Source organism: Pleurodeles waltl, chromosome 6 (assembly GCF_031143425.1).
Source record: "Pleurodeles waltl isolate 20211129_DDA chromosome 6, aPleWal1.hap1.20221129, whole genome shotgun sequence".
Classification (NCBI taxonomy): domain Eukaryota; kingdom Metazoa; phylum Chordata; class Amphibia; order Caudata; family Salamandridae; genus Pleurodeles; species Pleurodeles waltl.
Genome location: NC_090445.1, coordinates 489,997,927 through 490,024,475, shown reverse-complemented (window position 1 = coordinate 490,024,475; position 26,549 = coordinate 489,997,927). Strand labels below are relative to the sequence as shown.

At 50.1% G+C, this 26,549-nt stretch overlaps 1 protein-coding gene across 1 annotated transcript in view; it reads right to left on the bottom strand.

Annotated features, from left to right (window-relative positions):
• LOC138299921 (guanylyl cyclase-activating protein 2) overlaps positions 1-25,009 on the bottom strand; it is a 195,863-nt gene extending 170,854 nt beyond the window's left edge. Inside the window, exon 1 of the mRNA XM_069238639.1 lies at positions 24,501-25,009. Coding sequence (XP_069094740.1) covers positions 24,501-24,701 — 201 coding nt within the window. The 5' untranslated portion in view covers positions 24,702-25,009. The remainder of the gene's footprint in view (positions 1-24,500) is intronic.
• Between the last annotated feature and the right edge of the window lie 1,540 nt (positions 25,010-26,549).

Below are 26,549 nucleotides of genomic sequence, written 5' to 3'. Positions count from 1 at the left end.
CCCTGCCAGCCAGGGCCCAAGTGCTCATAAGTGTGCCTTGTATGTGTTACCTGTGTTATGACTAACTGTCTCACTGAGGCTCTGCTAATCATAACCTCAGTGGTTATGCTCTCTCATTTCTTTCCAAATTGTCACTAACAGGCTAGTGACCAATTTTACCAATTTACATTGGCATACTGGAACACCCTAATAATTCCCTAGTATATGGTACTGAGGTACCCAGGGAATTGGGGTTCCAGGAGATCCCTATGGGCTGCAGCATTTCTTTTGCCACCCATAGGGAGCTCTGACAATTCTTACACAGGCCTGCCACTGCAGCCTGAGTGAAATAACGTCCACGTTATTTCACAGCCATTTTACACTGCACTTAAGTAACTTATAAGTCACCTATATGTCTAACCTTTACCTGGTAAAGGTTGGGTGCTAAGTTACTTAGTGTGTGGGCACCCTGGCACTAGCCAAGGTGCCCCCACATTGTTCAGGGCCAATTCCCCGGACTTTGTGAGTGCGGGGACACCATTACACGCGTGCACTACATATAGGTCACTACCTATGTGTAGCTTCACAATGGTAACTCCGAATATGGCCATGTAACATGTCTAAGATCATGGAATTGCCCCACCAATGCCATCCTGGTATTGGGGAGACAATCCCATGATTCCCCGGGTCTCTAGCACAGACCTGGGTACTGCCAAACTGCCTTTCCCGGGGTTTCACTGCAGCTGCTGCCAACCCCTCAGACAGGTTTCTGCCCTCCTGGGGTCCAGCCAGGCTTGGCCCAGGAAGGCAGAACAAAGGACTTCCTCAGAGAGAGGGTGTTATACCCTCTCCCTTTGGAATAAGGTGTCAGGGCTGGGGAGGAGTAGCCTCCCCCAGCCTCTGGAAATGCTTTGATGGGCACAGATGGTGCCCTTCTCTGCATAAGCCAGTCTACACCGGTTCAGGGATCCCCCAGCCCTGCTCTGGCGCGAAACTGGACAAAGGAAAGGGGAGTGACCACTCCCCTGACCTGCACCTCCCCTGGGAGGTGCCCAGAGCTCCTCCAGTGTGCTCCAGACCTCTGCCATCTTGGAAACAGAGGTGCTGCTGGCACACTGGACTGCTCTGAGTGGCCAGGGCCAGCAGGTGACGTCAGAGACTCCTTCTGATAGGCTCCTTCAGGTGTTGCTAGCCTATCCTCTCTCCTAAGTAGCCAAACCTCCTTTTCTGGCTATTTAGGGTCTCTGCTTTGGGAAATTCTTTAGATAACGAATGCAAGAGCTCATCAGAGTTCCTCTGCATCTCTCTCTTCACCTTCTGCCAAGGAATCGACTGCTGACCGCGCTGGAAGCCTGCAAAACTGCAACAAAGTAGCAAAGACAACTACTGCGACATTGTAACGCTGATCCTGCCGTCTTCTCGACTGTTTTCCTGGTGGTGCATGCTGTGGGGGTAGTCTGCCTCCTCTCTGCACTAGAAGCTCCGAAGAAATCTCCCGTGGGTCGATGGAATCTTCCCCCTGCAACCGCAGGCACCAAGAACTGCATCACCGGTCCTCTGGGTCCCCTCTCAGCACGACGAGCGAGGTCCCTTGAACTCAGCAACTCTGTCCAAGTGACTCCCACAGTCCAGTGACTCTTCAGTCCAAGTTTGGTGGAGGTAAGTCCTTGCCTCCCCACGCCAGAATGCATTGCTGGGAACTGCGTGTTTTGCAGCTACTCCGGCTCCTGTGCACTCACCGAGGATTTCCTTCATGCACAGCCAAGCCTGGGTCCCCGGCACTCTAACCTGCATTGCACGACCTCCTGAGTTGTCCTCCGGCAGCGTGGGACTCTCTTGTACAACTTTGGGTGAGCACCGATTTACTCCACTTTGTAGTGCCTGTTCCGGCACTTCTGCGGCTGCTGCTTGCTTCTGAGTGGGCTCTTTCTCTTGCTGGACGCCCCCTCTGTCCCCTCACGCAATTGGTGACATCCTGGTTCCTCCTGGGCCACAGCAGCATCCAAAAACCCTAACCGCTACCCTTGCAGCTAGCAAGGCTTGTTTGCAGTCTTTCTGCGGGAAAACTCTTCTGCACAACTCTCCAAGACAGGGACATCAATCCTCCAAAGGGGAAGTTTCTAGCCCTTGTCGTTCATGCAGAATCCTCAGCTTCTACCATCTGGTGGCAGCTTCTTTGCATCCACAGCTGGCATTTCCTGGGCATCTGCCCACTCCCGACTTGATCGTGACTTTTGGACTTGGTCCCCTTGTTCCACAGGTACTCTCGTCTGGAAATCCATCGTTGTTGCATTGCTGGTGTTGGTCTTTCCTGCAGAATTCCCCTATCACGACTTCTGTGCTCTTTGGGAAACTTAGGTGCACTTTGCACCCACATTTCAGGGTCTTGGGGTGGGCTATTTTTCTAACCCTCACTGTTTTCTTACAGTCCCAGCGACCCTCTACAAGGTCACATAGGTTTGGGGTCCATTCGTGGTTCGCATTCCACTTCTAGAGTATATGGTTTGTGTTGCCCCTATCCCTATGTGCCCCCATTGCATTCTATTGTGACTATACATTGTTTGCACTGTTTTCTATTGCTATTACTGCATATTTTGGTATTGTGTACATATATCTTGTGTATATTTGCTATCCTCATGCTGAGGGTACTCACTGAGATACTTTGGCATATTGTCATAAAAATAAAGTACCTTTATTTTTAGTATATCTGTGTATTGTGTTTTCTTATGATATTGTGAATATGACACTAGTGGTACTGTAGGAGCTTCACTCATCTCCTAGTTCAGCCTAAGCTGCTCTGCTAAGCTACCTTTTCTATCAGCCTAAGCTGCTAGACACCCCTATACACTAATAAGGGATACCTGGGCCTGGTGCAAGGTGTAAGTACCCCTTGGTACTCACTACAAGCCAGTCCAGCCTCCTACATTGGTTGTGCAGCGGTGGGATCAGTACTTTGCAACTACTTACCACTTTTGTCATTGTACTTTTCATAAGAGAAAAATATACAAAACAAGTTCAGTGTATGTACACCTAACCAAAACGTTTTGCTTTTCTTCTCTCACTTCTTTTCTAAGTGCTGAAAAGTACCTCTAAAACTTTCAAAAAGTTCTTAAAAAATTTAAAAAGTTTTTTTTCTGTTCTTTAAAAAGTTCTAAAAACTTTTTCTTTGTTTTTCTATCCCTTAAACACTTTCTATAATGTCTGGCACAGGCCAAACTGTTGATCTGTCCAAGGCTGCTTATGGTCACCTTAGCTGGAAGGCAGCAAGGAGTCTCTGTGTAGAAAGAGGTTTAGGGGTAGGGAAGAATCCCTCTAGAGAACTATTAGTTAACATGCTAGTTGAACAAGACAAGACTTTTGTTGGTACTTCTGGTGAGAAATCAGCTGATGGTTCACACTCTGATTCTGGGGCACCCCTAGCAAAAGAGTTGGGAGGGAATCTTTCCAACCTGCCCCTTAGCAAGCCACCTAGCATAGCTGGTACTGATGTGAATTCACATCACAGTAAGAGTGTTGTCTCACATCACAGTAATAGTGTTGTTTCTCATCACAGTAGAAGTATCACTTCTGTAGGCCAGAATGTTAGTGTGACATCTGTTAGGGCCAGGTCTCCTTCTGTTCATTCTCACCATTCTTCTGTTTCAAGACATGCCCTACCCACCCACCCTGATGACAGAGTGTTAGAAAGGGAGCTCAATAGATTGAGAGTGGAACAATCCAGGCTGAAGCTCAAGAAGCTACAGCTGGATTTAGATAGGCAGTCCTTGAAAATAGAAAGAGAAAGACAGAAATTGGGTTTAGAAACCCATGGTGGCAGCAGCAGTATTCCAAATAGTCATCCTGCAAAAGAGCATGATTCTAGGAATCTGCACAAGATAGTTCCCCCTTACAAGGAGGGGGATGACATTAACAAGTGGTTTGTTGCACTTGAGAGGGCCTGTGTTGTACAGGATGTCCCTCAAAGGCAGTGGGCTGCTATCCTATGGCTATCTTTCAGTGGAAAGGGTAGGGATAGGCTCCTTACTGTAAAAGAAAGTGAGGCCAATGATTTCAAAGTTCTTAAGAATGCACTCCTAGATGGTTATGGCTTAACCACTGAACAGTACAGGATGAAGTTCAGAGAAACCAAAAAGGAGTCTTCACAAGACTAGGTAGACTTTGTTGACGATTCAGTGAAGGCCTTGGAGGGGTGGTTATATGGCAGTAAAGTTGCTGACTATGAAAGCCTGTATAACTTAATCCTGAGAGAGCATATTCTTAATAATTGTGTGCCTGATTTGTTACACCAGTACCTGGTGGACTCTGATCTGACCTCTCCCCAAGAATTGGGAAAGAAGGCAGACAAATGGGTCAGAACAAGGGTGAACAGAAAAGTTCATACAGGGGGTGACAAAGATGGCAGGAAGAAGGATGGTAAGTATTCTGACAAGGGTGGGGACAAATCTAAAAATGAGTCTTCATCAGGCCCACAAAAACACTCTGGTGGGGGTGGTGGGCCCAAATCCTCTTCAAATCAAAACAAAGAAAAGAAACCATGGTGCTATTTATGTAAAATAAAAGGCCATTGGACAACAGATCCCAGTTGTCCAATGAAAAGCACCTAGCCTCCTACCACTACAACCCCTGCTGCTACACCTAGTGCCCCTAGTAATAGCAGTGGTGGTGGGAGCAAACCTACTAATAGCCAATCCAAGGGAGTAGCTGGGCTCACTTTTGGTAATTTAGTTGGGGTTGGTCTTGTTAGGGAGACCACGGAGGCTGTGTTAGTCTCTGAGGGGGCTATTGATTTAGCCACCTTAGTTGCTTGTCCCCTTAACATGGATAAGTACAAGCAACTACCCCTAATAAATGGTGTTGAGGTTCAGGCCTACAGGAACACAGGTGCCAGTGTTACCATGGTAATAGAGAAACTGGTCCACCCTGAACAACACCTACTTGGTCACCAGCACCAAGTAACCGATGCTCATAACAACACACTTAGCCACCCCATGGCTGTTGTAAATCTCAACTGGGGGGGGGGGGTTACTGGTCCAAAGAAAGTTGTGGTTGCCTCAGATTTACCTGTAGACTGTCTACTGGGAAATGATTTAGAGACATCAGCTTGGTCAGATGTGGAGTTGGAGGCTCATGCAGCAATGCTGGGCATTCCAGGGCATATTTTTGCTTTAACCAGGGCTCAGGCCAAAAAGCAAAAAGGACAGGGTGACTTGGATCCTGGAAGAATGGACCAAGTGCTCCCTAACGCTAGGGTTAGTAGAAGTAAATCACTACCTACTATCCCTCCCTCTACAGTGGATTCTACTTCTGAGGAAGAAGAATTTCCACCCTGTGCAGAACCTACACCAGAGGAGCTAGAAGCAGACACTGCTGAGCTTTTGGGTGAAGGGGGGCCTGCCAGGGAGGAACTGAGCGTGGCACAGCATACCTGTCCCACACTAGAGGGTCTAAGGCAGCAAGCTGTCAAACAAGCTAATGGGGATGTCAGTGACTCTCACAGAGTTTACTGGGAGGACAACCTCTTGTACACTGAAGCAAGGGATCCAAAACCTGGAGCTGCCAGGAGATTAGTGATTCCTCAGGAGTACAGGAAGTTCCTCCTAACTCTAGCCCACGACATTCCCTTAGCTGGACATTTAGGGCAAATGAAAACTTGGGACAGGCTTGTCCCCTTGTTTCATTGGCCTAGAATGTCAGAGGACACAAAGGAATTTTGTAAGTCCTGTGAAACCTGTCAAGCCAGTGGCAAGACAGGTGGCACCCCAAAGGCACCCCTTATCCCACTACCTGTGGTTGGGGTTCCCTTTGAAAGGATAGGGGTTGACATAGTTGGCCCCCTTGACCCTCCTACTGCTTCAGGCAATAGGTTTATCTTGGTGGTAGTGGACCATGCCACCAGATATCCTGAAGCAATTCCTCTAAGGACCACTACAGCTCCTGCAGTGGCAAAGGCCCTCCTGGGAATATTATCCAGGGTGGGCTTCCCAAAAGAGGTGGTATCAGACAGGGGAAGCAATTTCATGTCTGCTTACTTAAAGACCATGTGGAAGGAATGTGGTGTGACATACAAGTTCACCACACCCTATCATCCACAAACAAATGGACTGGTGGAGAGATTTAACAAAACTCTCAAAGGCATGATTATGGGACTCCCTGAAAAACTCCGCAGGAGATGGGATGTCCTGTTAGCTTGCCTCCTTTTTGCTTACAGGGAGGTACCCCAAAAAGGAGTGGGCTTCAGCCCCTTTGAACTCCTATTTGGACACCCTGTGAGAGGTCCTCTAACACTTGTTAAGGAGGGTTGGGAACAACCTTTAAAAGCTCCAAAGCAAGACATAGTGGACTATGTACTTGGCCTCAGATCTAGGATGGCTGAGTACATGAAAAAGGCCAGTAAAAACCTTCAGGCCAGCCAAGAGCTCCAAAAGCAATGGCATGACCAGAAGGCTGTTTTGGTTCAGTACCAACCAGGGCAGAAAGTGTGGGTCTTGGAGCCTGTGGCACCAAGAGCACTCCAAGACAAATGGAGTGGACCCCACATACTTGTTGAAAAGAAGGGAGAAGTCACCTACTTAGTTGACTTAGTCACTGCCAGGAGTCCCCTTAGGGTGCTCCATGTCAATCGCCTGAAACCCTACTATGACAGGGCTGATCTCACCCTGCTCATGGCAACACATGAGGGACAGGAAGAAAAGAGTGACCCTCTCCCTGATCTCTTCTCTTCCACAGAACAAGATGCTCTAGTGGAAGGTGTAGTTTTGGCAGATTGTCTTACTGCTGAGCAGAAAGACCACTGCATAAATCTCCTGGGTCAGTTTTCTGAACTCTTCTCTACTGTGCCAGGCACCACTTCTTGGTGTGAGCACACTATAGATACGGGAGACAGCTTGCCTGTCAAAAGTAAGATCTATAGGCAGCCTGACCATGTCAGAGACTGCATAAAGCAAGAAGTACAGAAAATGCTTGAACTGGGAGTGGTTGAGCACTCTGAAAGTCCATGGGCCTCTCCTGTGGTACTTGTACTAAAACCTCATTCCAAGGATGGAAAGAAGGAAATGTGGTTTTGTGTAGACTATAGAGGTCTCAACCAGGTAACCAAAACTGATGCTCACCCTATACCCAGGGCAGATGAGCTAATAGATACACTGGCATCTGCCAAGTATCTAAGCACTTTTGATTTGACTGCAGGGTATTGGCAGATCAAGTTATCAGAAGATGCAAAAGCAAAAACTGCATTTTCAACCATTGGAGGCCATTACCAATTCACAGTAATGCCTTTTGGATTGAAAAATGCACCTGCCACTTTTCAAAGGTTGGTGAATATAGTCTTGTGGTTGCCTCAGATTTACCTGTAGACTGTCTACTGGGAAATTATTTAGAGACGTCAGCTTGGTCAGATGTGGAGTTGGAGGCTCATGCAGCAATGCTGGGCATTCCAGGGCATATTTTTGCTTTAACCAGGGCTCAGGCCAAAAAGCAAAAAGGACAGGGTGACTTGGATCCTGGAAGAATGGACCAAGTGCTCCCTAAAGCTAGGGTTAGTAGAAGTAAATCACTACCTACTATCCCTCCCTCTACAGTGGATTCTACTTCTGAGGAAGAAGAATTTCCACCCTGTGCAGAACCTACACCAGAGGAGCTAGAAGCAGACACTGCTGAGCTTTTGGGTGAAGGGGGGCCTGCCAGGGAGGAACTGAGCGTGGCACAGCATACCTGTCCCACACTAGAGGGTCTAAGGCAGCAAGCTGTCAAACAAGCTAATGGGGATGTCAGTGACTCTCACAGAGTTTACTGGGAGGACAACCTCTTGTACACTGAAGCAAGGGATCCAAAACCTGGAGCTGCCAGGAGATTAGTGATTCCTCAGGAGTACAGGAAGTTCCTCCTAACTCTAGCCCACGACATTCCCTTAGCTGGACATTTAGGGCAAATGAAAACTTGGGACAGGCTTGTCCCCTTGTTTCATTGGCCTAGAATGTCAGAGGACACAAAGGAATTTTGTAAGTCCTGTGAAACCTGTCAAGCCAGTGGCAAGACAGGTGGCACCCCAAAGGCACCCCTTATCCCACTACCTGTGGTTGGGGTTCCCTTTGAAAGGATAGGGGTTGACATAGTTGGCCCCCTTGACCCTCCTACTGCTTCAGGCAATAGGTTTATCTTGGTGGTAGTGGACCATGCCACCAGATATCCTGAAGCAATTCCTCTAAGGACCACTACAGCTCCTGCAGTGGCGAAGGCCCTCCTGGGAATATTATCCAGGGTGGGCTTCCCGAAAGAGGTGGTATCAGACAGGGGAAGCAATTTCATGTCTGCTTACTTAAAGACCATGTGGAAGGAATGTGGTGTGACATACAAGTTCACCACACCCTATCATCCACAAACAAATGGACTGGTGGAGAGATTTAACAAAACTCTCAAAGGCATGATTATGGGACTCCCTGAAAAACTCCGCAGGAGATGGGATGTCCTGTTAGCTTGCCTCCTTTTTGCTTACAGGGAGGTACCCCAAAAAGGAGTGGGCTTCAGCCCCTTTGAACTCCTATTTGGACACCCTGTGAGAGGTCCTCTAACACTTGTTAAGGAGGGTTGGGAACAACCTTTAAAAGCTCCAAAGCCAGACATAGTGGACTATGTACTTGGCCTCAGATCTAGGATAGCTGAGTACATGAAAAAGGCCAGTAAAAACCTTCAGGCAAGCCAAGAGCTCCAAAAGCAATGGCATGACCAGAAGGCTGTTTTGGTTCAGTACCAACCAGGGCAGAAAGTGTGGGTCTTGGAGCCTGTAGCACCAAGAGCACTCCAAGACAAATGGAGTGGACCCCACATAATTGTTGAAAAGAAGGGAGAAGTCATCTACTTAGTTGACTTAGTCACTGCCAGGAGTCCCCTTAGGGTGCTCCATGTCAATCGCCTGAAACCCTACTATGACAGGGCTGATCTCACCCTGCTCATGGCAACAGATGAGGGACAGGAAGAAGAGAGTGACCCTCTCCCTGATCTCTTCTCTTCCACAGAACAAGATGCTCTAGTGGAAGGTGTAGTTTTGGCAGATTGTCTTACTGCTGAGCAGAAAGACCACTGCATAAATCTCCTGGGTCAGTTTTCTGAACTCTTCTCTACTGTGCCAGGCACCACTTCTTGGTGTGAGCACACTATAGATACGGGAGACAGCTTGCCTGTCAAAAGTAAGATCTATAGGCAGCCTGACCATGTCAGAGACTGCATAAAGCAAGAAGTACAGAAAATGCTTGAACTGGGAGTGGTTGAGCACTCAGAAAGTCCATGGGCCTCTCCTGTGGTACTTGTACCAAAACCTCATTCCAAGGATGGAAAGAAGGAAATGCGGTTTTGTGTAGACTACAGAGGTCTCAACCAGGTAACCAAAACTGATGCTCACCCTATACCCAGGGCAGATGAGCTAATAGATACACTGGCATCTGCCAAGTATCTAAGCACTTTTGATTTGACTGCAGGGTATTGGCAGATCAAGTTATCAGAAGATGCAAAAGCAAAAACTGCATTTTCAACCATTGGAGGCCATTACCAATTCACAGTAATGCCTTTTGGATTGAAAAATGCACCTGCCACTTTTCAAAGGTTGGTGAATACAGTCCTGCAAGGGCTGGAAGCTTTTAGTGCAGCATATCTAGATGATATAGCTGTCTTTAGCTCCAGCTGGGATGATCACCTGGTCCACCTATGGAAAGTTTTGGAGGCCCTGCAGAAGACAGGCCTCACTATCAAGGCTTCAAAGTGCCAGATAGGGCAGGGGAAAGTGGTTTATCTGGGACACCTGGTAGGTGGAGAACAGATTGCACCACTTCAGGGGAAAATCCAAACTATTATAGATTGGGTTCCCCCTACAACTCAGACCCAGGTGAGAGCCCTCTTAGGCCTCACTGGGTATTACAGGAGGTTCATAAAGAACTATGGCTCCATTGCAGCCCCTCTTAATGACCTCACATCTATGAAAATGCCTAAAAAGGTATTGTGGACAGCTAGCTGTCAGAAAACCTTTGAGGAGCTGAAGCAGGCCATGTGCTCTGCACCTGTCCTGAAAAGCCCCTGTTACTCCAAAAAATTCATTGTCCAAACTGATACATCTGAATTAGGGGTAGGGGCAGTCTTATCACAACTTAATTCTGAGGGCCAGGATCAACCTGTTGCTTTTATCAGCAGGAGGTTGACCCCTAGAGAAAAGCATTGGTCTGCCATAGAGAGGGAGGCCTTTGCTGTGGTCTAGGCACTGAAGAAGTTGAGGCCATACCTGTTTGGCACTCACTTCATTGTTCAGACAGACCACAAACCTCTACTTTGGCTAAAACAAATGAAAGGTGAAAACCCTAAATTATTGAGCTGGTCCATATCCCTACAGGGAATGGATTATACAGTGGAACATAGACCTGGGTACCCACTCCAATGCAGATGGACTCTCCAGATATTTCCACTTAGACAATGAAGACTCATCAGGTCATGGCTAGTCTTATTGTCCTTCGTTTGGGGGGGGGGGTGAGGTTGTGTAGTAAAGTACCATCTTGCCTGGCATGTTACCCCCATATTTCACTGTATATATGTTGTTTTAGTTGTATGTGTCACTGGGACCCTGCCAGCCAGGGCCCCAGTGCTCATAAGTGTGCCCTGTATGTGTTACCTGTGTTATGACTAACTGTCTCACTGAGGCTCTGCTAATCAGAACCTCAGTGGTTATGCTCTCTCATTTCTTTCCAAATTGTCACTAACAGGCTAGTGACCAATTTTACCAATTTACATTGGCATACTGGAACACCCTTATAATTCCCTAGTATGTGGTACTGAGGTACCCAGGGTATTGGGGTTCCAGGAGATCCCTATGGGCTGCAGCATTTCTTTTGCCACCCATAGGGAGCTCTGACAATTCTTACACAGGCCTGCCACTGCAGCCTGAGTGAAATAACATCCATGTTATTTCACAGCCATTTTACACTGCACTTAAGTAACTTATAAGTCACCTATATGTCTAACCTTTACCTGGTAAAGGTTGGGTGCTAAGTTACTTAGTGTGTGGGCACCCTGGCACTAGCCAAGGTGCCCCCACATTGTTCAGGGCCAATTACCCGGACTTTGTGAGTGCGGGGACACCATTACACACGTGCACTACATTTAGGTCACTACCTATGTGTAGCTTCACAATGGTAACTCCGAATATGGCCATGTAACATGTCTAAGATCATGGAATTGCCCCACCAATGCCATCCTGGTATTGGGGAGACAATCCCATGATTCCCCGGGTCTCTAGCACAGACCCGGGTACTGCCAAACTGCCTTTCCCGGGGTTTCACTGCAGCTGCAGCTGCTGCTGCTGCCAACCCCTCAGACAGGTTTCTGCCCTCCTGGGGTCCAGCCAGGCTTGGCCCAGGAAGGCAGAACAAAGGACTTCCTCAGAGAGAGGGTGTTACACCCTCTCCCTTTGGAATAAGGTGTCAGGGCTGGGGAGGAGTAGCCTCCCCCAGCCTCTGGAAATGCTTTGATGGGCACCGATGGTGCCCATCTCTGCATAAGCCAGTCTACACCGTTTCAGGGATCCCCCAGCCCTGCTCTGGCGCGAAACTGGACAAAGGAAAGGGGAGTGACCACTCCCCTGACCTGCACCTCCCCTGGGAGGTGCCCAGAGCTCCTCCAGTGTGCTCCAGACCTCTGCCATCTTGGAAACAGAGGTGCTGCTGGCACACTGGACTGCTCTGAGTGGCCAGGGCCAGCAGGTGACGTCAGAGACTCCTTCTGATAGGCTCCTTCAGGTGTTGCTAGCCTATCCTCTCTCCTAAGTAGCCAAACCTCCTTTTCTGGCTATTTAGGGTCTCTGCTTTGGGGAATTCTTTAGATAACGAATGCAAGAGCTCACCAGAGTTCCTCTGCATCTCTCTCTTCACCTTCTGCCAAGGAATCGACTGCTGACCGCGCTGGAAGCCTGCAAAACTGCAACAAAGTAGCAAAGACGACTACTGCGACATTGTAACGCTGATCCTGCCGCCTTCTCGACTGTTTTCCTGGTGGTGCATGCTGTGGGGGTAGTCTGCCTCCTCTCTGCACTAGAAGCTCCGAAGAAATCTCCCGTAGGTCGACGGAATCTTCCCCCTGCAACCGCAGGCACCAAAGAACTGCATCACCGGTCCTCTGGGTCCCCTCTCAGCACGACGAGCGAGGTCCCTTGAACTCAGCAACTCTGTCCCAGTGACTCTCACAGTCCAGTGACTCTTCAGTCCAAGTTTGGTGGAGGTAAGTCCTTGCCTCCCCACGCCAGACTGCATTGCTGGGAACCGCGTGTTTTGCAGCTACTCCGGCTCCTGTGCACTCATCGAGGATTTCCTTCCTGCACAGCCAAGCCTGGGTCCCCGGCACTCTAACCTGCATTGCACGACCTCCTGAGTTGTCCTCCGGCGGCGTGGGACTCTCTTGTACAACTTTGGGTGAGCACCGATTCACTCCACTTCGTAGTGCCTGTTCCGGCACTTCTGCGGCTGCTGCTTGCTTCTGAGTGGGCTCCTTCTCTTGCTGGATGCCCCCTCTGTCCCCTCACGCAATTGGTGACATCCTGGTCCCTCCTGGGCCACAGCAGCATCCAAAAACCCTAACCGCGACCCTTGCAGCTAGCAAGGCTTGTTTGCAGTCTTTCTGCAGGAAAGCACTTCTGCACGACTCTCCACGACGTGGGACATCCATCCTCCAAAGGGGAAGTTTCTAGCCCTGGTCGTTCGTGCAGAATCCTCAGCTTCTACCATCCGGTGGCAGTTTCTTTGCATCCACAGCTGGCATTTCCTGGGCATCTGCCCACTCCCGACTTGATCGCGACTTTCGGACTTGGTCCCCTTGTTCCACAGGTACTCTCGTCTGGAAATCCATCGTTGTTGCATTGCTGGTGTTGGTCTTTCCTGCAGAATTCCCCTATCACGACTTCTGTGCTCTTTGGGGAACTTAGGTGCACTTTGCACCCACTTTTCAGGGTCTTGGGGTGGGCTATTTTTCTAACCCTCACTGTTTTCTTACAGTCCCAGCGACCCTCTACAAGGTCACATAGGTTTGGGGTCCATTCGTGGTTCGCATTCCACTTCTAGAGTATATGGTTTGTGTTGCCCCTATCCCTATGTGCCCCCATTGCATTCTATTGTGACTATACATTGTTTGCACTGTTTTCTATTGCTATTACTGCATATTTTGGTATTGTGTACATATATCTTGTGTATATTTGCTATTCTCATACTGAGGGTACTCACTGAGATACTTTGGCATATTGTCATAAAAATAAAGTACCTTTATTTTTAGTATATCTGTGTATTGTGTTTTCTTATGATATTGTGCATATGACACTAGTGGTACTGTAGGTGCTTCACTCGTCTCCTAGTTCAGCCTAACCTGCTCTGCTAAGCTACCTTTTCTATCAGCCTAAGCTGCTAGACACCCCTATACACTAATAAGGGATACCTGGGCCTGGTGCAAGGTGTAAGTACCCCTTGGTACTCACTACAAGCCAGTCCAGCCTCCTACATAGTCCATGAGGAATCATAGCAGATGTCACACATTGGGACCCACATCTGTGAAATCGTAAGGGAGAGTGACAACTCAGTGACCATACACTGGGTGAAAACGACAGACAGTAGATAGGTAGTAGTGTTTAAGTACATGTAGTAGGCAGGTTTGTATTCTTACCTGTGTTTCACTGGAAATATTGCTGGATCACTGAGTCCCTGTTGTCCATGTCTTCTTCTTCTGCTTTCTCGTCTTCACTGTCCACAGGCTCCACAGCTGCAACAACACCGCCATCTGGACCATCCTCCTGCAGAAAAGGCACCTGTCGTCGCAAAGCCAAGTTATGAAGCATACAGCAGGCCACGATGATCTGGCACACCTTCTTTGGTGAGTAGAATAGGGATCCACCTGTCATATGGAGGCACCTGAACCTGGCCTTCAGGAGGCCGAAGGTCGGTTCGATAACCCTCCTAGTTCGCCCATGGGCCTCATTGTAGCGTTCCTCTCCCCTTGTCCTGGGATTCCTCAGTGGGGTCAGTAGCCATGACAGGTTGGGGTAACCAGAGTCACCTGCAAATGGCGAGGGACAACTGTTAGGCACACACTAACCTGTAGGAATATCCCCAGACCCAGACAACCATTCCCACTGTCTTGCTTCCAGGTGCTCACCTAATAGCCACACACAGTGCCTCTGTAGTTGACCCATCCCATAAGGGATGCTGCTATTCCGCAGGATGTAGGCGTTATGCACTGAGCCAGGGAACTTGGCATTAACATGGGAGAGGTACTGGTCTGCCAAACATACCATCTGTACATTCATGGAATGGTAACTCTTCCGGTTTCTGTACACCTGTTCAGTCCTGTGTGGGGGGGGGGGGGGGGGACCAAAGCCACATGGGTCCCATCAATGGCACATATGATGTTGGGGATATGTCCCAGGGTATAAAAATCACATTTCACTGTAGGCAAATCCTCCACCTGAGGGAAAACGATGTAGCTCTGCATGTGTTTGAGCAGGGCAGACAACACTCTGGACAACACGTTTGAAAACATAGTCTGGGACATCCCTGATGCTATGGCCACTGTTGTTTGAAATGACCCACTTGCAAGGAAATGGAGCACTGACAGCACCTGCACTTGAGGGGGGATTCCTGTGGGATGGCGGATAGCTGACATCAGGTCTGGCTCCAGCTGGGTACACAGTTCCTGGATTGTGACACGGTCAAGCCTGTAGGTGATGATCACATGTCTTTCCTCCATTGTAGACAGGTCCACCAACGGTCGGTACACTGGAGGATGCCGCCATCTCCTCACATGTCCCAGCGGACGGTGCCTATGAAGGACAACAGCGAGCACAGAGTCAAACAACTCAGAGGTACGTACCCACAGCTTACACAGAACACCAATTATAATCCAAAAAGTGGCCTGTATGTGTGTTGAGGCTAGGCCTAGGTATGTGTGACGCAGTTAAAAATGAAGCCATGTGGGCCCCTGAAATGGCTGCTGCCTGACCTGTAAAGTGGGACAATTGGATGTGAGGTAACTGCGCTGGCGTTGTACACCGTCGCGGTAGGCAGTCGAAGACCGCGGCGCAATGCTGCATTGGTTACATTGGACCCTATGGGTCCCAGAAGCCAATGACGATGTACGCCGGCAGTGACAGTACGCACCGCCACGGACGTGACCGCCATTTTCTATCTGTTTAATCACTCGATACCTGATCTTCGACAGGAGAGGACCTACACTGCAAGTGCTGCTGTTACCTCGGTCTTGAAGAGACAATGGCTCAGGTGTCTGGGGAAAGGGCCCCTGCCTTCACATCGGAGGAGTTGGAGAAACTCGTGGATGGGGTCCTCCCCCAGTACACGCTACTCTACGGTCCTCCAGACAAACAGGTAAGTACACTGGGAGCATGCTGTATGGGCTATGCCTGTGTGGAGAGGGGTGGATGTAAGAAGGAAGTGGGGAGAGTGCGGCGTGCATGAAATGACAGTGAGTGCATGTGCCACATGGCAAGGGTAGGGATGGGGGCCAATGACTGTGATGGTGCAGTTGGTATTAAGTTTCTCTTCCCCTTGTAAAAATCATGTAGGTCAGCGCCCACCAGAAAAAAGATATTTGGCTTGCCATCGCCAAGGACGTCCGGACCCTGGGGGTCTACCACAGACGGAGCACCCACTGCCGGAAAAGATGGGAGGACATTCGCCGCTGGAGCAAGAAGACGGTGGAGGCTCAGCTGGGGATGGCCTCCCAATGTAGGAGGGGTGCCCGTCGCACCACGACCCCCCTGATGTTCAGGATCCTGGCGGTGGCGTACCTGGAGTTGGATGGGCGATTGAGGGCATCACAGCAGCCACAAAGGGGTGAGTACACTCTCATCCTGTTAATTTGGCGTGCAGTGGAGGGGTCTGGGTGCGGGAGGTGGGCTGTGGGTTTCCCTAGGCCAGGGCGAGTTTAGTAGGCAAGGTCCCTCCGTAAGGCAGGCCATGTGGCACCCCACCCCACCTCTGTAGAGTGCCAAGTACACCTAGTCATGCCCCTGTGTCATCCATGTGTGCAGATGTCGTCCATAGCCTAGTTGGCCATTTCCCAGGAATTGAACAGTGGAGCCCAAAAGCGCGCCGTAGTGCAGGGGGCTTCTGTGTCTATCGTGTCCGCCAACGGTAGCGGTAATGCATGCACTAAACATGTCTTTCTTCTGTCGTCCCCCCCCCCTTTTTGCGGTCTCCCTGTTCTTGTGTGCATTAGCATCATCAGGCGGAGGAGCAGTGGCACCGGAGCAGGAGGGAGCTGCATCCCACATGGCCCTGGAGGGCGAAACTACAGACTCGGAGTTCACCAGTGGGACGGAGGGCAAGGGGAGCTCCACGGCGGGGACAGGAGCTGACACCAGCGACACGGACTCGTCCTCTGATGGGAGCTCCCTTGTGGTGGCGGCAACATCTGTGCCCCCCACATCTACAGGTACAGCCGCCACGCCCCCCCTACCAGCACCACCCTCCTAGCAGCCCCTCAGCCTTTGCCCGGTGCTCGCTCACCCAGGAGGGTGGGCATCACCTTCGCCCCAGGCACCTCAGGTCCTGCCCCAGTCACCCCTGCTGCCCTCAGTGAGGAGGCCATTGACCTCCTCAGGTCCCTCACTGTTGGGCAGCTTACCATTTTGAATGCCATCCAGGGTGTAGAAAGGCAGTTGCAACAAACAAATGCATTCCTGGAGGGCATTCCAGGTGGCCCTTCAGCGAGCTTTTCAGACTCTGGCCTCAGCATTGATGGCAGCCATTGTCCCCGTCTCTAGCCTCCCCCCTCCAACTTCCTCCACCAAGACCCAAGCCCCTGTACCCCAGCCTATCCCCAAGCACACCTTCAGACCAGCATGCACACACATAAGCACCACACATCCCACAGGCACTCACGCAAGCATCACACACATTCAGACACACCAACATCCACTGCCTCCACTGTGTCCCACTCCTCCTCGTCTCCCTCCTCCCTCCCAGTCTCCTCTACACTCACACCTGCATGCACTACATCTACAGCCGCTACTGCCATCACCAGCACACCCACCACCACACCCCGCTCACGTGCAGTCACCACCCCCACTACCATTCACACGTCCCCTGTGTCCTCTCCCAGTGTGTCTGTGACGCCACCTCCCAAGATACACAAACGTAGACACACACCCATCCAACAGCCATCCACCTCACGACAGTCTCCAGCGCATGCACCTTCACCCAAAGTCAGGAAACAAACACCTCCTACAACCACAACCTCTTCCTCCACTCCCAAACCCCCTCCAGCTACCCGTCCCAGTGTCTCCCAAAAACCTTTCCTGTCCAACCTTAACCTCTTTCCCACACCTCCCCCACCCCGTCCGTCTCCTAAGTCCCGAACTAGTACCTCAGCCACAACATCTCCGGGACCAGTGGTGCCTGTAGTCACCGGAATATGGAGTGCAGCGGCCACCAGGGCAGCCAGTGTGGCACGGAGCCACAGCACAGACAGTCCCCCACCTGTGAAGCATCAAAAGTTGCCCAGTGCCTGGCGGGAGAGGGGGAAGACTTCAGCCACCAAAGCCGCTCCCAGGGGTCCCGGTGGGAGTGTGGAGTCAGCTGCGACACCTCCCAAGGTGGGGAAGGGCCACAAGAAACCAGGAAAGTCTGGGAAGAGCAGCACGGCAGAGGAGACCGCCATCATCCCCACTGCCCAAGAGGCCACAGCCATCATCCCCGCTGCCCAGGAGGCCACCGCCATCATCCCCGCTGGGCTAGAGAGGACCGCCAGCACAAGCCCCGTTAGGCTAGAAAGGACTGCCAGCACAAGCCCCGCCTGGACAGAGAGGACCGCCAGCACAAGCCCCGCTGGGCTAGAGAGGACCGCCAGCACAAGCCCCGCTGGGCTAGAGAGGACTGCCAGCATAAGCCCCGCTGAGCTAGAGAGGACCGCCAGCACAAGCCCCGTTGGGCCAGAGAGGACCGCCAGCACAAGCCCCGCTGGGACAGAGAGGACTGCCAGCACAAGCCCCGCTGGGCTAGAGAGGACCGCCAGCACAATCCCCGCTGGGACAGAGAGGACCGCCAGCACAAGCCCCGCTGGGCCAGAGAGGACCGCCAGCACAAGCCCCGCTGGGACAGAGAGGACCACCAGCACAAGCCCCGCTGGGCTAGAGAGGACCGTCAGCACAAGCCCCGCTGGGCTAGAGAGGACCACCAGCACAAGCCCCGCTGAGACAGAGAGGACAGTCAGCACAAGCCCCGCTGGGACAGTGAGGACCGCCAGCAGCTGAGTCACTGCAAAGGAGCCCACCGCTCCAAGCACCGCTGAACAGGGCACCGCCGCCTCAAGCACCGCTGAACAGGGAACCGCCGCCTCAAGCACCACTGAACAGGGCACCGCCGCCTCAAGCACCGCTGAACAGGGCACCACCGCTCCAAACACCGCTGAACAGGGCACCGCCGCTCCAAGCACTGCTGAACAGGGCACCGCCGCCTCAAGCACCGCTGAACAGGGCACCGCCGCTTCAAGCACTACTGAACAGGGCACCGCCGCCTCAAGCACCGCTGAACAGGGCGCCGCCGCCTTAAGCACCGCTGGCCCATGAGCACCAAGGGCACTGACGCTACTGAGTCTGTCACGGGCAGGATGAAGCACTCTGGGCACAAAGCCCCCTCCAGAACCAGTAGAGAGATACATCCACTACCTCTGTCCTTAGCAGAATGAAGCACTCTGGGCACAAAGCCCCCTCCAGAACCAGTAGAGAGATACATCCACTACCTCTGTCCTTAGCAGGATGAAGAACTCTGGGTACAAAGCCCCCTCCAGAACCAGTAGAGAGATACATCCACTACCTCTGTCTTTAGCAGGATGAAGCACTCTGGGCACAAAGCCCCCTCCAGAACCAGTGGAGAGATACATCCACTACCTCTGTCCTTAGCAGGATGAAGCATACATCCACTATCTCTGTCCTTAGCAGTATGAAGCACTCTGGGCACAAAGCCCCCTCCAGAACCAGTGGAGAGATACATCCACTACCTCTGTCCTTAGCAGGATGAAGCACTATGGGCACAATGCCTCCTCCAGAACCAGTGGAGACTGTTATCCACTTGAGAGACTGTGGCTTTGCACTCTCCAGGATGGAACAGTGGGCAACCCACCCACTGTATAGACTTGAGAGACTGTGGCTTTGCACTCCCCAGGAGGGAACAGTGGGCAACCCACCCACTGTAGAGACTTGAGAGACTGTGGCTTTGCACTCCCCAGGACTGAACAGTGGGCAACCTACCCACTGTATAGACTTGAGAGACTGTGGCTTTGCACTCCCCAGGATTGAACAGTGGGCAACCCACCCACTGTAGAGACTTGAGAGACTGTGGCTTTGCACTCCCCAGGACTGAACAGTGGGCAACCCACCCACTGTGAAGACTTGAGAGACTGTGGCTTTGTACTCCCCAGGATTGAACAGTGGGCAACCCACCCACTGTAGAGACTTGAAAGACTGTGGCTTTGCACTCCCCAGGATTGAACAGTGGGCATGTGGCCCTCTCGTGGATTTGGCATTGTGCACTCAACCGGCTGAGGTGCCCCCCCTTTCCCTCCCCCTGATGTGCCTGTTTTCTTGCTCTCTGATGCCCCCGCAGTGTTCTCTCCATCATGGTCTGGGATCTTGTGTGGGCCTCGCCCATACTGTGTGGGCCCAGTGTTCCACGGACTTAATTGGAGCACTACCTGGACTACTATGCTTGGTGTATATTTTGTTTATGGTGTAGATATATATTTTTGCCTACTTGATTTTAATATATTACAATGGTTACACTCATTTCCTTTTGTCTTTGCATTCTTCCGGGGGGGTTTGGGGTGTAACTATCATGTATTAATATGTATTAGTGTGTGTGTTGTAGTGGGTGAGGGTGGGGGTGTTGCATGTGTGTGTCCCTGATTTTTCCCTCCCCCCTCCCCTGTGTCGTAGGTGCAGTACTCACCGTGGTCTTCGCCGCCGGCATTCGTGCTCCTGGTAGAGGAGCAGGAAGACTATCGCAGGGAGGATTTGGAGTTCCGGCTCCATGGTGTCCTAGTTCCTTGTGGGGTGTGTAGAGGTGAGCGTTTTCCCTTCTGAATCCTGTTTCCGCCGTGTTTTTATCCGCGGTGAATCCACCCCGGAAAAGGTGGCGGATTGGCCTGTTGTGATACTGTGGGCGGTACTTTGTCCTCCGCCTGTCTGTTGGCGGTGACCGCCACGCTGTTTGTTTGTTCCGCCGTGGCGGTCGGAGTGTTAAAGTGGCTGTCTTTGTTGGCGGTTTCCGCCACGGTCGTAATTGCAAATTTTTTTACCGCCGGCCTGTTGGCGGTCTTACCGCCACTTCAACACCAACTGCCAGGGTTGTAATGACCACCAATGTGTTTTGTAGTATGTAGAGACAGCATGGTAACATTACCATTTTTTGGATGGCCAGTCTATCCATCAAGGCTAGGGGGGAGTGCACTACCTCTTATCACCTGTCCACTGTTCTCTGTCTCATCAATCCGGATTTTGGCCACCTCCGCCAATATCAGCATGTCCAGGACAGTGTCTGTCTATTGTTCTAGTGTCCCATCTCCCATTTCCAATGTTTATTGGTGGCTCTCGCAGATGGTTGTCAGCATCTGCGCTTCCCACCCGATCCACTGCATCCTGTCATCCGTGCTAGTCGTGACTTTTGAGGAAGACCGGGCCACCGCAGATGATCCCTCGGTTGCTGGCTGTGACTGTTTGACTTCTCCTTTTGGACGTGCATCTCAATTTCATCTGTGGCTATTTCTCACTGTTCTAGCCACTCCCAGACCTCTTCTGGTTGATCAAAGAAGTGCATTATTCCTTAGTGGATGACTGTCAAGCTGGCTGGGTAAAGTAGCATGTACTGTAGCTGTAGGGCTTTCAGTTTGTGCTCGACTTCCACACAGAATTTCCGTTGTTCCTGTAATTTCTTTGTATAGTCAGGGAAAGTCAAGGAAGATGCCTATCCGTGCATTTCCATATTGTGGTAAAGTTTGGCATCTCTAGCTGGATAGTTGAGGATTGTAGCTATTATAGTCTAGGGTGGACCCTGGCAGGGCAGAGGGCACCAGTACTCTATGCGCCCTTTCAACTACAAAGAATTCTGAGAGGCCCTTCAGCTTGAGTTCAGTTTGCACCCAGTCCTCGAAGAATTTTTTTTGTTGCATTTCCTTCCACTGATTCTGGGAACACAATTACCCTAATGTTGCTTCTGCGGGTGCGGCCCTCCACATCATCAGAACTTTGAGTGTTGCTATCTCACCCTGCATGTTCTCTACTTTAGGCTCTGTTTCCATGACTCTGTCCCCCACCTTCTGCAGGTCCACCCTCAGTAGGTTGACATCAATTGAGACAGTTTCTATTTTGTGTTCCGGTGCTGTCCTTGATCCATGTGTTGCTGCTACTAGTTTGGTCATTGTCGGCTCCTGTGATGCTTCTTCTGCATCTTCTGCGCTGCTTTGGAGTGTGATCCTTTGGGTTTAATGACGTAGGGTGGTATAATGCATATTTGTTTTCGACTGGCCTGTCTGTGTCCATGATTGTGTCTTTTGCGGGCCACTATGTTTTATGTCCTCTATGCCACAAGGTGCTCTTGACCCTTTTTTCTGATTTTCTCTCCCCTTCTAAAGTGGATGCAGGGGTGTCAGTACCCTCGGCCAGGTAGGACGCACCGAAGGGCTCTGTGTGCTGCATCATTCATTCCAAGTCACCTGCCTAGTCCTGCACTCACGTAGCAATCCAGCGGGGGCCAGCTCTATTGACAGTTCTCATCTGGTGGCTCCCCCAAGCTGTTATGACTCGCCAAGACTCCCTGTTTTCTACCCGTCCATATGGGCCAGTAGGCCCATGCTGGTATGGTCTCCTCCCGTAAGTGGCAGGCGACTCATCTCTGTCTGTCCTAAGGTTATACTGTTTTCTTTCTCCTCACACCACAAACCGTGGGTCTAGGTCTCTTCAGACTGTCCTTGTGGCCTGCTAGTATTTATATTCCCAAAGGGGTTGTGTAGGCCTTTGCTGCTATTTGCACACTAACCGGTGGCCCTCAATAGTATTGTGTCCACCATGGGAAGCCACCTACTGGCTCATCACTGTCTCACAAAGTCCCCCCCGTCCATACCATTTAGATGCTCGAGGCCTATCCATCTTATTCCTGCACCAGTTTGTGTCACTTCTTTTTCCACGTTGCCTCCCTTATTGTATCCGGATGCACCAGCTCCATGTCTCTGCCTGGATCCCCAGGAAGCGCTCCTAAATTTTATGTTGGCCTATCTCTCTGGAGGACCGATCAGCCATCATCGCCTCTCATTTGAGGAGAGTGCACAGGACCAACGCTGACCTGCTTCTTTCTGGGAACACCGCTCTCCTCCCCCCAACTGTCTTCCTCATAACGCCTCTGCAGCCTACTCACCTTCTGGCTGTTGACGGACTTTTCCAGATGCCTTCTTTGGGTCCACCGCTGTCTCTCCCACCTCTCTACACTCTCAACAGTCGTAACCTGCTCCTCCTCTCCAGGTACAAAGGAGCCCTCTTCACATTTCCTCAGTGCCACAGAGCCAGTCTCCTTAATCTTAGTCGCTGATTTACCAGATTGGCACGCTGGCATCCGCGCCGCTGCCTGTGCTGGTACATGCGCAATGCAAGGCCCCGACTAGGTGTCATCTCAGGCATTGCAGCCGCTCGCCTCAAATGTGTGTTTTCACTGCAGGAAAGCCACGTTTGGGGTGTGGGCTCAATCACAATTGCTTGCTTATCAAGAACAAACGTTCCACAGGCAGTTTCCGGGGGTGGTGCAGTAGGATTATGCAGGATTATGTGGAGGATAGCCAGAACTCCGAGCTCTTAGGTCTTGGCGGCCATGTTGCTTGGTCACGCTCCCATGAGCCTGCAACCTTAACGCCCCCTCCATATAAACTACTTGCGACATTGTAAACCACATCATATGTGGCATCAGATATGACAAAAATGACATAGTCGATGAGATCATATTAAATCACATCATGATCAACTTCACGAATGAGACCAGTGACTACATTGCAAATCAAGGTGCCACTCTATATGAATTATATGCTCATCTCTGCTAGGAACTTATGTCCATGTCATCAAGCTTCAGGACAGCATGTCACTATTAGTCTGTTGTACAAGGGCAGTCATTTGTGCTAATTCCTGTGTCAAAATGGCTCCGTGATAAAGCTGCTCTATTTGAAGTGCATTCTTCTGTAAGAACTGATGTAAACTACATGCCCTCTGTGCCCCTCCTTGACAGACATCTGGTGATACTAACAGTGACTAATGCATGTTGCAAGCTCGTTGAATGAGTCAGGGTAAGTCTGTGGCCAACTAAACATGAGTCCATTCAGGAACTCGAACAGAGCTATCAATTGCATTAGACTCCTTTGTAAATCACCATTTCCTATTATCAAGGCGCAACAATTTCTTGAAAGCTGCACCAATTCCAACATTGGTCATACTGCACCTGACCTCTGGCTGTCTTGCAAAAATACATTCCAATCTAAATTTTCAACTTAAATTAACTTCCCTCATTTTAAGCACCTGTAGGATCTGATAGTTATAAGAAGAGTGTCACGACTGTTTTCATGAAGATACATGAGTCCAATCCCGGGTTGGTAGAGCTGACATAAGTTGCACATACAATAAACCAGGTTATTGTCATGGACACTTCTATGAAATAGAAATCCTTGCTAAAAGTGCACACTGTTGAGAGATCACAATAGGAACATTACTTTTTAATAACTTTTTGATGTTTTTGTGGGTGGCTGGTGTCAGATCTACTAAACTCATTATTTACACTTATGTACGTCTGTGCTTTGTTATGAATGTAAACGATAAAATAGCTGCAAATATGCAGTTTCAGATTATTGTTGAAAAGAGTAGGTTTCATGCCTAAGGTTGTAAGGCTAAGCATAGAATATTGTACAATGTACCATTCATAAATCCATTACTGTTTATGAAGTAATATAATATTCACAGAAAAATACTGCATTCTGCAACTATATGCCAAAGGTTTTACCCATCAAAATATTTGCCACAGTCACGTAGTTGTACACTTAATTTAGAGTGGTAAGGGGAAAGCAAGAAAGAAAATATAAAGACAGAAAGAAAGAAGGAAGGTACGGAGGGAGGATAGAAAATAAAATTAAAAAGGAAGGGAGAATGTAATGGAAGAAAAGAAAAAGAACAAGGAATGAGAAAAGAAAGAATGTAGCAAAACTATAATGTTAATAAAAGGAAAAAAGGTAAAGAATGAAAGAAAATATTAACTGTACTGAAGGGAAGAGCTAAGAATGGAAGAGGCAAACCACAGAAGATACAGCAGTAAATGATGAAATACAGTTGAGAAATACACAAATGCAGTGAGGTAAATCGCCAAATTACAGGACGAGGACAGGAAACGAAAGGGAACTTTAAAGCAAGACAGAATAGGAACAGGCTACCACAGAGAAATCTCCTGGTCCACGAGCCTTAGTTCCCCACTTACCCCGTTTTTGTCGAAGGCCCTGAACATGTGCTCCACATAGTCGGCCGCTTCTTGATTATCAGCGACCCCGAAGAAACGCTTGAACTCGTGCATGAAGAGGGTCCCGCTCGGACACTCCACTACGAACTTCTTATACCATTCCTGGAGCTCGGCGACGTCTATTTCAACTGTGCTGGATTCATCGCTGAAGTGCTGTCCCATATTCCGCTCGATCTAAGAGGGGCAGCCTTTCTGGCCCTGGACGTTGTTGTGCCTGATGCTTAGGTGTATTTATCTTCCAAAAGTCCCTTCACACTTGAACGAAGTCTTCCTACTTCCCAATTTCGGTGACTAGGTACCCTCTTTCTAGTGTTTTGTCGCTGTAGCACTGCTGCCTGAGTATTCGCTCATGCAGCCTGCATTGCAGCCTGCCTCTGCCCCAGGCAGCTCCAGTTAAACCCGCCCGACATGTGGTTCAGTAGTAAATTGAGCTAAGGCGAGCTAATACCATTAGGAGATTCTTTGCGAGACCTTCATTTGTTCTAAATCCACTTCCCTCCTTAGGATGCTCGGGGTGTGACCAGAGGCATCGGAGCGCTCTGTGCAGGATTGGAGTGGCTCCTTAAATAGCAGAGCCATGTGAAATTACTCTCATCTATGCGCTTTTACCAGCTGCTGTGTAGATCAAAACAGACTTAAATTTTTAAAAAAATGGATTATGGAAGATCAGCAAAGCCTAATATCTTACGCATCCGGGACCCTTCAGATCGTCTTCTGCTGCATGTACGAGGAGGAGGGGGAGATTCAGAGCACAGATTCCAGAGCTGTTAAGCTCCTGGCGCCTCTGAAATCCGAGTATAGAGAGCCCAAAAAAGGGTAGGAGTTGATCCCCAATAGAAAAACAACTACGGACCGTAATTCGGGTCTGTTAGAAATTAGGGGGCATATTTATACTCCGTTTGCGCCGAATTTGCGTCGTTTTTTTCGACGCAAATTCGGCGCAAAACTAACGCCATATTTATACTTTGGCGTTAGACGCGTCTAGCGCCAAAGTATGAGGAAAGAGCGTCATTTTTTTGCGTGAATGCCTTCCTTGCGTTAATGAGATGCAAGGTAGGCGTTCCCGTCTAAAAAAATGACTGCGACGCAAATGCGTTGTATTTATACTCCCGGGCAAAAATCACGCCCGGGAGTGGGCGGGGCAAAAAACCCTGCATTTGCGCTGGATTTTAGCGCCTGGGTCAGGGCAGGCGTTAAGGGACCTGTGGGCTCAAAATGAGCCCACAGCTGCCCTCCCATGCCCCCAGGGACCCCCCCTGCCACCCTTGCCCACCCCAGGAGGACACCCAAGGATGGAGGGACCCATCCCAGGGACATTCAGGTAAGTTCAGGTAAGTATAATTTTTTATTTTTTTTATATTTTTTTTTGGCATAGGGGGGCCTGATTTGTGCCCCCCCTACATGCCTCAATGCCCAATGACCATGCCCAGGGGACATAAGTCCCCTGGGCATGGCCATTGGGCAAGGGGGCATGACTCCTGTCTTTACTAAGACAGGAGTCATGTAAATGGCGTCTGGGCGTCGTTAAAAATGGCGCAAATCGGGTGGAGGCGATTTCTTGGCGTCAACCTGACTTGCACCATTTTAAGACGCCCTAACGCCATTTTCCCCAACGCCGGCGCTGCCTGGTGTACGTGGTTTTTTTCCACGCACACCAGGCAGCGCCGGTCTGTTAGCGCCGGCTAACGCCATTCAATAAATACGCCGCCCGCATGGCGCTTCAGAATGGCGTTAGCCGGCGCAAAACTTTTTGACGCTAAACTGCGTTAGCGCAGTTTAGCGTCAAAAAGTATAAATACGGGCCCAGGTTTCTGGTTGAAAGGGTAGGCACTGTGATTAAGCAACAACCACAGTCCTAGTCAGGGTAAGTCACAAATGCACTCTTAATTAACCTGTGCTCACCCTCTGGTAGCTTGACATAGAGCAGTCAGGCTTAACTTAAGAGGCAATGTGTAAAGTATTTGTACAACACTTCAAACAGTAAAACAGTGAAAACACCACACAAAAAGA